Source organism: Octopus bimaculoides, chromosome 13, assembly GCF_046866305.1.
Source record: "Octopus bimaculoides isolate indiv1 chromosome 13, ASM4686630v1, whole genome shotgun sequence".
Lineage (NCBI taxonomy): Eukaryota > Metazoa > Mollusca > Cephalopoda > Octopoda > Octopodidae > Octopus > Octopus bimaculoides.
In genome coordinates this window covers 55,832,261-55,844,760 of record NC_142940.1, presented here as the reverse complement: position 1 = coordinate 55,844,760, position 12,500 = coordinate 55,832,261, and the positions used below count along the sequence as shown (strand labels likewise).

At 36.1% G+C, this 12,500-nt stretch overlaps 2 protein-coding genes across 2 annotated transcripts in view; both read left to right on the top strand.

Moving 5' to 3' along the window:
* The window catches only part of LOC149132918 (uncharacterized), an 18,374-nt gene extending 12,491 nt beyond the window's left edge, over positions 1–5,883 (top strand). The window contains exon 3 of the mRNA XM_014931996.3: positions 2,496–5,883. Within this exon, the coding sequence (XP_014787482.1) occupies positions 2,521–4,014 (1,494 nt within the window). The 5' untranslated portion in view covers positions 2,496–2,520 and the 3' untranslated portion in view covers positions 4,015–5,883. The remainder of the gene's footprint in view (positions 1–2,495) is intronic.
* Positions 1–12,500, top strand: part of LOC106881556 (NTF2-related export protein 2) — a 42,317-nt gene that overhangs the window by 12,491 nt on the left and 17,326 nt on the right. The gene's annotated exons all lie outside the window — the stretch shown is intronic.

The following is a 12,500-nucleotide window of genomic DNA, read 5'->3' as shown; positions in this document are numbered from 1 at the left end:
ATTCAGTGTGAGATAAAATGTGACAAAGCTGACCCTTTGAAATACATGTACTACTCATTTTTGCCAGTTGAGTGGACTGGAGCAACATGAAATAAAGTGTCTTGCTCAAGGATACAATGTGCATCCAAGAATTGAACTTGTGACCTTACAATCGCAAGCCAAACACCATACCCACTAAGCATACCTTCACTGATGAGATTGTAATTTGCTACAAATAATGTTCTAAATATGATGGTAAATGAGATGACAATGCAATGGGCACAATGGTGTGTAAGATAGCCTTAGATGCTATTATTGTCTTATGGTCAGTCTGAGCTTCACCTGTTGACCACTGATAACTAAACGTTTCTACTTTGTAACCTATGCTTGACCTCCAAACCCTTGTTCTTCATGTGATGTTCGAACCTTTGTTACCTAGTGTGATACTTACACACCTACTAGTTTGTAAAACCTGTAAAACCTGTTGCCTTGTGTGTCTTTTAAACTTCTGTCAACATTTATTACTGCTAAACCGCCGATATCTTGTGCAACCTCTACTTTTACATGTTACTTCCATGCTCTTGCCACCCTGTCTCACTCTAAACTTCCTACCAAGTTGTTTCACTTCATTTGACATAACCTCGAACCCAGGTAGCATTTCTGAGTTCTAGTCTTTTATTTTTGTTATTTTGTGTGACTTGTAAATAGCATTATCTTCCTTCACATCTGTTATTTCAGAACACCAATAAATAATCATAGTGGTCCATTGTTGAAGTATGTAGCGCTTTTAAATTAGCCAAATCCTTCCTCTTAGTGGTGGCAGCTTGTTCCTTTACCTTTTGTGCTGTTCTTTTTCTGTCTAGCAAGTTACATGGCAACCTCATTAGTGCTGGTGCCATGAAAAAAGTGCCCACTACGCTCTGTAAAGTGGTTGGTGTTAGGAAGGGCATCTAGATGTAGAAACCATGCCAAAGTAGACATTAGTGCATGATGTAGTCCTTGGATGCATCAGATCTTGTCAAACCATCCGACCTATGCCAGCAGGGAATGTGGACATTAAATGGACATTAGCCCTTTTGTTACCAACCTGGCTGAAGCCGGCTCTGGCTCTGAGTACAAATGTCTTGTTTTCATAAATTTTGAATTAAAATCTTCCACCAAACCTTAGTCACAATTTATGTTCCTAACACTAGCTGAATTATAACTAAGTTATTTTATTAAATTCTTTGTTGTATTTAAAGTAATTGAAAGAAACACTGAGCATCTCAAAATAAATACAGTAACAAAATGGTTAAATGATGATGATGATGATATATAGGAAGGGTGCATAGCCATAGAAACCATGCCAAAGATGACATTTGAGCCGACACAGCTCTGCAGCTCACCACGTTCCTATGCCAGCATGGGAAGTAGACATTAAATAATATGATGAGATAAGATTTCTGAGTAGATGGCTGAGGGAACAGGGTAGGTAATGGACAGCCAGATCATATTCCTGCATGATGACTATCACCAACACACTTCACTCTCAAAGCTGTCTCCACCCTTACTGTAAGTCAAATATCTGTCTCATGTGGCGATCTAGTTGGCCACTTCAACTAGTAGTAATATGGTTAGTATTGCTCAAGGATCTGTTTTTTCTATGTTAATTTTGATAGACTTGTTTTGCCACACAGATGCACACACACCTCATTCTGTATCTCCAATATTCCATGTCTCTCCTCTAACAATTCTTTAAGTATTGTATTTTTCGGTGGAAGTGTCATATAACTGTTACAGTTCTCAACTAGATAGATACTTTGTTATCGTTGTTTAACTCAAGATCAGCCTTGATCCACCAGACCTATGGTCAGAGCATTTCTTATCCTTGACCTTTTGGTCTATTTGTATACATACGATCACATTTTAAAATTGCTCTTTTTTTTTTTTTTTAAGACATTGAGGACATGATATGAGGGAGTTTGGCTGTTATTTCTTGTTTGAGTGACCAATTAGGCTCTCTCAGTAGCTTATGCAATCTAATGTGGTGTTTCAAATATTGTTGAGATACGTTTCATCATTTCTAGGGTGCAATAAAATAAATTACTTTTAATATATTAAGTATGAATTAATTGACTGCAGTCTCTGCATTTACAAAAGCAGTAAAATGATTATCTTCCTGGCTGGGAAACTAGTCTACTGTCTCTGTATTTTCCTTCAGAAGCTCTAGTACTAACTGTACTAGCTCTGTAGAGTTAGGAAATGCAGAGTGATGGTTTTTTTTTTCCTTTTTAAGCGGTACCATGAAAGACATTCTGTAAAATATGAACTGAAAACACATCAGTTGGTAGCTCAATACCTAATCCATTTAGATTATTTTTACCTCTATACATTTTTTTTGATATTGAAGAGTGGGGTTGGATAAAGCTACTGTTTATTAATTAGATTGTTTAATTTAAATTTAAATTCTTTTCAATAACACCCTCTTCAAAGATTTGGAGGTCTCTAGCTTAAAACCTACTTTTCTCCTCTTTCAGAGTTCTTATGGAGTGAGCTGGAATCATGGAGCAGTTTCCGAAGCTGAGTGAACCGCCTCTCTTTCTATGTGATTCTCTCTCACTGCCTTGTGATAACGATGACAGCTCTATGTTACCCATTAATGGAGTTGTTGCTGTAGTCTACAACTTCTACCAAGCATTGATCAACAATGATCTGAGTGCTGTAGAAAAGATTTTACAATCTACTCCAACTGTGGTAAATCATCGCTTTACTGAGCCATTTGTTCAGTCATGGCACCTTGGTCAGGCTGGAATCCATATTATGGTGAAAAATGGAGTTGTTGAAGGCCTTCATCTACTAATTCGTTATGGTGCTGAAGTGAGTTTGCCTGACAAAAATGGTGATTCGGCACTGCATCTGGCTGCCATGTATGCACATCATATGTGCACCAAAGTTTTGTTAGATTATGATGGTGCAGTGAAGGATGCCATCAATAAGCAGGGATTAACTCCTTTACTAAGGGCTTTACTTTGCTATCAGACTGGATTGAAGCTGCAATTCTATAAAACTCTCAAGTTTCTCGTTGACATTGGCTGTGATTGCAATTTATGTCCAAACATCAACCTGTCTCCTCTTTACTTGGCCATTGTTAAAGAAGACCCTGCTTTGATATGTTTGTTAGTGAATGGTGGTGCTGACGTGAATGCTGTGTTTAACAATGGACTCACTCCTCTCTTGTTAGTTGTCTCTAATAAAACAGTAAACTACTCGAGCCTGAAGCTATTGCTGGATGCAGGTGCGTCTCCAGACATCTGTAACGTCGACGGATCAACACCGCTGCACATTGCAACTGCAAAAAGCGATGTAAAAGCTGTAATTCATCTATTAGCAGCGAAAGCCAATTTAAACATAAAGAACAATTTAGACGAGACGCCATTGTGGATTGCTGTGAACGACAACAACTACGATCTTGTTAATATTCTCATTCAGTTTGGGGCAGATATCAATTACAGAAACAAACAAAAGAAAGTTCCCCTTGTTTTGTTACCGATTCTATCTCAGTCGTTGAAAATCTTGGAACTTCTTCTCGAGAGTGGCGTTAGGATACGTACTGAAGGTAAAATGGGACAAACACCGCTTTACTTAGCTGTTGGGCTTAAAAACCTCTATTTAATTCGACTTCTGCTCAGGGCCAACAGTCAATTGAACATTCCTTGCAATAAATACTGTCTATTGAAACCAATGACACCTATTCAATATGCATTTGAATTGGGTGACGAGACTATTATAAAACTGCTCATTCGTGCCGGATGTCCAGTGAAAGATATCTGGCTTCGGAGACAAAACCTTCCCGCTGCTTTACAAGCTCAGCCAGACTTAGAGAAATGGGTTCTCGATTACATCCATTCCCCATGTTCTTTGGCTCATTCTACACGTCTTGCAATCCGACACATGTTTGGTGAAGACCTGCAAGCTAAGCTAAATTATTTGGCAGCACAGCGCAAACTGCCGTCTCCCCTCATAAAGTATATTATGTTAGATGATCTTGTTTCATGAGGACCACACATAGCAGTCTGTTATTTATTGGCTGTCGGTCTGTGTGTCTTTGGATATCAGTATTGGTGGAGGATGACTGCTGCCCCTTTTTAAAAAATTTTTTTTTTTTTTTTTTTTTGCAAAGTCTTCTCTACAAGGATTGAAAATGTTTAAAATCAACATATTGTAGCTTTCAGACGTGTTTTTAATAGATACCAGTATGTGTATGTGTCAGAGAAGGTAGGTGACCAATACTCGACGGCAGCAGAGTTACCTCCCATCCTCTGCAAATATTTATATAATCCGGACCTTATTTATTGATTGACAGTTTCACTTCCTATTATAACTTTGGATCAATTTTCAATTTTGTCTCTTTGCTTATTTATTGTATCTCTTTAGGTAAAAAAAAAAAAAACAACAACACGCAATACACGCACACCTAAACATATAAATATAAACACATAGATACATATTCATGCACACACTTTCATACACATACATACAGATATTCATACACACACATAATCAAACATACAGATATAAATGCACGGCTGTATAGGTGTACATTTATGCATACTTACACCCACCCATACATACATGAGAACATACACATGCAAAGTCAATACACACACAGTCGTTGAAAATAATTGAACATTGTGTTGGTCTCAGTTTGTGTAGATATACACAGCTACATGAACTTCCTCCATGCAAAACCTCATACAACTGAACACCATAGTTTAGTTGCAGAATAACTGGTTAGTTTCTTAAAATTTTCAATTATAATGATTTTTTTTTCTCTTTTGTCACACCCGAAACACATGTCCAAAATTTTTGGCTGTTTGTTTCTCAAAAAGTAGTTATGTAAATGTGTGTGTGTATATATATATATATATATATATATATATATATATATATGGGAGAATATACAAAAAATAACAACAGACGAGGACAGGTGGTGTAAATAACAAAAGTATATATTAGTATGACGCTCGGGAATACGGAAAGTCTTTGACGTTTCGAGCTACGCTCTTCAACAGAAAGAATACGGAGACAAGGAGAAAAATACGGAGAAAAAAAATTGAATAGTGTTCAGTCAACGGTCAATATATATATATATATATACATGACACACATGTATGTATGTATATATATATATGTATAAAATATAGATATATTGTTTAATGTATGCAGTATATAGTTGTGAGCTACTATTAGGAGCTCATAACTATATACTCTGTACATTAAACAATATATATCTCTCACCAGATGGAGTACTTTTTTTGTTGATCTTACCTTAAGGGAAAAGTAACTTATATAATATATACATATATATATATATATATATATATATATATATATATATATATGTATGTGTGTGTGTGTATATATATATATATATACATATATTTAATGTATGTGTGTATACACACATACACACATATCTTAAATTTGATCTGGATATGTGTGTGTGTGCACATGCACATATACCTTAAACATGCACATTTCATGAACACAGGCATACATATGTATTTCTGTGTATGTGTGTGTTTGTGTAAGGTATCAGGTTGTTTTATCCCCTGTTAGTTCATTATTGGTTAATTTAACATCAACCAATTCATCACCGGATTGCCAGCATCAAAATCAGAATGCCACCTGATTATTAAATGGTGCCTAAACGAGGTATTGAAACTGGAGTTAGAGAATATAAACTTTCTCTTTCTATCAATGTTAAGATGTGTGGAATAGCTGTCTCAAATTTTGGCACAGGGCAAGCAATTTTAGTTTGGGGTTAAGGGCTAAGTTAATTATATCGATCTCATTGTTCAACTAAACTTATTTTATCAATCCCGAAAGGACAAAAGGGAAATTTGACTGCAGCAGAATTTGAACTTAGAACATAAAATGTTGAAAGCTGCTAAGCATTTTGTCTGACATGCTAACAACTGTGCAAGCTCATTATTTTGTGATGAATAATGATTACTGGAATGGAGTGTCTGAAAAGGAAATGACACCATGAAAATATTGTTAGGATAAAATCCTTCCATACATGAAAAAATCTTTTTTTTTTTTTTCTTTCCTATATTTTACTGAACAAATCAAAACAAAGAAATGTATGTAAAATTGTGTATATAGAATATAAACGGATATATAAATAAACTTTGGTATTTATGTAGAAGAAAAAGTATTGCTGTAAACTAGAAGTTATTTTCAAGTAATTTATTTAAAAAATTTATCCAGAATAAAAGGAAAAAAATGATCCGACTAAAACATTGTGTATTGATAGGTGCAGGTGTGGCTCTGTGGTAAGAAGTTTGCTTCTCAACCACATGCTTTCGGGTTCAGTCTCACTGCATGGTACCTTGGGCATGTTTCTTCTACTGTAGCTTTGTCCTGACCAAAGCCTTGTGAGTGGATTTGGTAAATGGAAACAGAAAGGAACCTATCTTATATACATATATCTGTGTGTTTTTTTTTTGTATGTGTTTATGTCCTTGTAACTTAGCAGTTTGGTAGAAAAGAAAAAAAGAGACTGATAAAATAAGTACCAGGCTTAAAAAAAAAAAAAAATACTGGGGTTGATTTGTTTGACTAAAATTCTCCACAGTGGTGCCCAAGCATGGCCACAATCTAATGACTAAAACAAATAAAGGATAATTAAGAAATTCAAATTGCAGATTTTGAGCAACTGCTTTCAAGAAATTCATTTTTGTTGTTGTTGTTGTTGTTCAGAATATTAATTATCTGTTAAATTTCTATTGCACTTGTTCATATCTTTGCATTTCTTATTTTCATTTGATGTCCTCTGGATAAATTTTTGCCATTTGCCACTTGTTTGAATCCATACCTTTTTTAAGCCCTCCATTCCCTGTGGAGCATAGGTGGGTTGTCAATGACTTTTCATTCTTTTTCTTGATTCTGGGGTGTCTTTTTCCCTCTCACAGGTTCTGTTCTTTTGAATTGTCATTGAATACGTTTATAACTTTAAAAACATTTTTTTTATCTTTAATTTTTTTAATTGGATGTTGGCCCTTTGCAAACCCATTTTTACCCTGGAATGAGGTAGTCCATATTAGTCTGGCCCCTATCCTTTGAACTATCCTGCATGCGTAGGCCCACCCAAGAGCTTGTGCTCTGCTGGCACGGCTCTCAGCGCCATTGAGGTACACAAGTGGCAACACTGCAACATGGCCTGGACCTTGTGATGGGTTTCAACCAATGGTGATCAACACGTTTTTCATGATGGATAACTTCTTGATACATGAGTTACTCTCATTGATATCTCTTCTATATCTCCGGAATCTTTTAACTTCTAACCTCATTTATTTTTGTTTATATATATTAAAAACACAAAATCAGCTCAGAACATTCTAAGGGCCATTTGCAGTAACAATGTGGCACCTATTCAATTAAGAAACATTTGTGTTTCTGTAGCTCAAATTCAAGCCAAAACAATCTCCACCGACCACTTTCTGATGTGCATTTTAGCTTCAGATCATCCCGGTTTGGTGAGTCTACTCTTCCACACCTGCTCAATATGGCTTGGCAGGTGGATGCTGTTTTTTATACTCATGTCCAGGAGTAATTAAGTCAATTACATCTACCCCAGTGCTGCTGCTGCTTCTCGATCAATGAATGAATGAATGTCTTTTGAGCTAATCAAAAGTTTCCAGTATTCAAATCTTGTATTACCACTGTTAGTTGCTAGTTTATTTTCAATTTTCCAAATAATATATTCGTTATTATTAAGGCGGTGAGCTGGCAGAATCGTTAGCACATCGGGCAAAATGCTTAGCGGCATTTTGTTCATCATGATGTTCTGAGTTCAAATTCCACTAAGGTTGACTCTACTTTTCATCCTTTTGGGGTCAATAAAATAAGTAGCAGTTGAATGCTGAGGTCAATGTAATCGACTCATCCCCTCCCTCCAAAAGTGCTGCCCTTGTGGCAAAATTTGAAACCATTATTATTATTATTTATTAAGTCTTTAACATTTAAACCGGCCATATCTGGCCAAAATATTCTACCTGTTTTATGCTCAAACCAGTCAGATCTGGCCTCTCGCATCAACCCTACAATATCATTCTAAGAATTAAGTTACCTCATCAAAATCTCAAAGCTACAAGATTATGCAAGATTAATTAAAAACAATGTGAATGAATTAGCATTGCATTTGACAGAATGATCTGAATGCTAAAGGGTTAACCATGTAGCGTTTAAACTGGCCAAATCTGGCTGAATAATTCTACATGTTTTATGTTCAAACTGGTTCGATCCGGCCTCTCCCATCAATCCTATAATGTCATTCTAAAAATAAACAATCACATCATCAAAATATTGAAACAACAAAATAATGCTTGGTTAATTGGAAACAATATGAATTAATAAGTATTATTTTTGGCAGAATAATGTGAGCGATACTAACGAGTTAAAAGCGGTGAGGCGGCAGGCTTGATAGCATTTTTTTTTTTAATGTTCTGAGTTCAGATTCCACTGAGGTTGACTTTGCTTTTCATCCCTTCAGGGTTGATATAATCAACTAGCTCCAGCCCTTAAAAAATTTCAGACCTTGTGCCTATAGTAGAAAGAACTATTAAAGGTGGTGAGCTGGCAGAATCATTAGCACACCAAACAAAATACTTAGTGGTACTTCATTTGTCTCTATGTTCTCAGTTCAAATTCTTCCGGGGTCAACCTTGCTTTGCCGGCCTTGTACCAAAGTTTGAACCCATTATTATTATTGTTGTTGTTGTTATTGTCTTTTGATTTCTTTGAACATTCCTTAATATATTATATTTTTTATTTTCTGAAATGCATTGTGGCCTTTTGTGTTTATGTATTCAAATCTCAATTATGGCCTATGTATCTATGCGTGTCTATGCATGTGTGTGTGTGTGTGTGTCCTTATTTATTTGACAATCTGAAATTACATAATGTGTCCTTCAAGTTGTCATTATTTATCAGTTTATTTATTATTTTGGTTGAAAAGTCTTGTAAAGACAAAGAGCAAAAAAGAGATTGTGTGTGAGGTCAGTACTTAAATGGGAGAACAAATTCACGGATTTCTGAAGAATATCAAATAACTGAACTAAACGAAAGAAAAGGAACCAGTGTATCAACAATCCCCTTCCACACACATCCTTTCTACAATTTCATTTATTATTTTAGACCAGTGGTGCAGCAGAATTGGTAATGCTGTATTTAATTCCTTTACAACATTCACCAGTATTCCGTTACACGGTTGACCCTGTCATTTCCCTCCTTTTCTCTCGTATCAGTCGGGTTAGAAATTTCCTTACAAATTTGTTGCCTTGAGCTAAAGTCGGTAATTATGAATATGAATATCGTATAATGTGAAGTACTATAAGGCAGCTGGTCTCTTAAAGAATCAGTGACCTGGTTTGAATTCTTAATCAAAACAAATCTCCAATTCCATTGTTTATATCCAGGCAGGGAAACCAGAAGCTCTTTCCATATAAGTCTATAGCTGTGCGGTAAGAAGCTTGCTTCCCAACAACAGAATTGTGGGTTCAGCAAGTGTCTTCTACTGTATCCTTGGGGCAGCCAAAGCCTTGTGAGTAGATTTGGTTGATGGAAACTGAAATATCTCTCTCTCTCTCTCTCTCTCTCTCTATATATATATATATATATATATATATATATATCTGTGTGAGTGTGTCTGTGCTTGTCCTTCCCACTGCTTGACAACCAATGTTGGAATTTACATCTGCACAACTTAGCAGTTTGGCAAAAGAAACTGACAGTATAAGTACCAGGCTGTATATAAAACTAAATACTGGGATCAATTCATTCAACTAAATTTTCTTCAAGGTGGTGCCCCAGTATGGCCACAGCAGTCTAATGACTGAAATAAAAGATGCCTATTTATCTGTAAATGTTTTAGAGATTCCCCCTTCCTCTCCCTGTTGACAATTGTTGCTGTTTACTTGCATTTCAACCACTGCAAGATGTTATTGATCCTTTATCGTATCTCCTCAGTGCATTGTTATTGAGTGTCTTTGGGTGCCAGTATGGCTGTGTGATTAGAAGCTACATTCAGGTTATCAAAGTGTAAGAGGAGAAGAAAAGATATAATATCATTTGTAAATATTAACAATGCACTGTTTTGTGTGGCTGTAGTCATACCATGTAATAAGTGGCAGGGTTGTTGTACCATGTAGGGAATAGCAGGGCTATTGTTGAACCATGTGGTAAAAGATGGCTATTGCACCATGTGAGTGGCAGGGTCGTTATTGTACCATGTGGTGAAAAACCGGGCTGTTACACCATGTGATATCAGCAATATTGCCTTTTTCCACCAATTCAGACGATAATGTATTCTGATTGAACTAATTTAGATTGGAAAAAGTTGAGGACACAATTTATCAAATTGCACCTCGTCTTCATCGTGGTAGCCAGTTACTTTATGATAGTCTTAGTACTAAGTTGTCATTCTAGGAGCATATTGAATGAATCGACCCTCCAGTGCTTATTTTTGTAAGCCTGGTACTTATTCTATTGGTCTCTTTTGCTGAACTGCTAAGTTATGGTGGATGTAAACACACCAAAACCAATTGTCAAGTGGTGGTGGGGGACAAACACACATACACATATATGTACTTTATTTGTGGTTTAACAAGGCTACCATTGGTTTCATGCTAATAGAAATCTTAGCAATTATCTAGCTACATGGGACGCTGGTGCTTGTCTCCATCTTTATATATATATGATGGGCTTCTTTCAGTTTCCACCTACCAGCTCCACTTGCAAGGCTTTGGTTAACCTGAGACTTAAGACGCTTGCCCAAAGTGCCATACAGTAGGACTGAACATGGAACCATGTGGTCGGGGAAGCAAACGTTCTGCCATTCCAGTGAAACCCTATCTTATTTCTATGGTGGGGGAAATATAGTGAGGCTTGGTAGATCTCAAGTCATTTCATAAAGGTTAAAATCACTGCACTTTTTCTACTGTAGCTTGCTGCTTTAAATTCAGCTGACACAATGGCATAAAATGCTACAAAAAATGTATTTACTTTTCTTTCTCCTTTGATTAACTGACCCTTCCACACACACAGACACACACACCTTTTTTTCTATATACAGTGTTCCTCCTTTCCACCCACTGCTCTTTTAGTTTTGGTCTATAAACTATTCTCTTGCCCTCTGTCTCTCTGAAAATATTAATCTGTCATGAGAATAGATTTGTTAGTACATGCTTGTAAAATCTTGTGTACTAAAAGTATTATTGTAAGAGATCTAACGGTGGGGTGGGGGTAGGGTGGAAACTGATTAAAAAAATTATTCTTTTTTGTTTTTGTCTGAATTATTTTATTTATTGTTTTTAATCACAGTTTTTTTTTCTCCTGCTTTTTGATATTTGTAGTTGTTACTGCCATGAGTACTTTATCCACTCCCTATGTCAAAGTATCTGTGTGTGTGTGTGTATATATGTGTATATATAAAGCACAGGCATGGCTGTGTGGTTAGGAAGTTTGCTTTGCAATTTGGTTCATGGGTTCAATTCTAAGTGCATGGCATTTTGGGTAACTATCTTCTGATATAGTTTCAAGTTCACCACTGCCTTGTGAATGAAATTTAAGGGAAGGAAACTTCTTAGAGGCTTGTCATGTGTGTGTGTATGTTTATGCATGTCAGTCTGGTGAACAATAACTGGTGCATTCAAACAGAAATACCCTGCAGTAATCATGTCTCGCAAAGTTATCGTCTCTCTTAATACCAACTGTCACTTATTTTTGCATCTTACAAGATCTCTGAAATAAGTACCAAAAGTACTGTGGTGGATTTAGTTGACTAAAATCCTTAAAAATGCTACCCCAGCATGACTGCAACATAATGCTGGAAACCACATTTATACAAATATAAATGGAGGTGTGTGTGTGATTTAAAGCCTTTTGTTATTGTTTTATATATTTATTTTCTGTCTGCTTCCTTCTTAATTCTGTTTCACCATATTTGATATCACCTCCTCCTCAGCTTAGGTTACTGTTTCCTTTTTTTTTAGCCCCTGGGTGGTGTTGACTTAGCAAACATTTAATCAAAGGAACTCCAGTCATGATCTCTCATAGCCTTGCAAGGCATGAACTTATAACTGTGATATCCAACATCGTCCATCTTTCACCAACTTTTATCTCTGATTTTCAAGATATTTGTAGTGCTTTTGATTTTTGATGTATTCTGAAGGCCTCAAAGTTTGACAACAAGTGTGTAGTTAATTATGTCAACCCATGTACTTGACTGGTACTTGAACTATCAGCCTCTGAAGGATGCAATGCAAAGATAATCTTAGTGAAGTTTGAACATTATTATTATGTAAAACTCTTCTGAATTTGTGATTGTTTCTGCCTCCTCCTACTCTTCTTTTTCCTCCTCCTCCTCTACCTCTGTAATGAAGTGCGGTATGCAAGAAGAGTGTTGTATTTATCCAGGTTCACATCACGTTTGTTGTGAAGTGAATAACTTCTAAATCACAAGCTAACATTTCCATGGT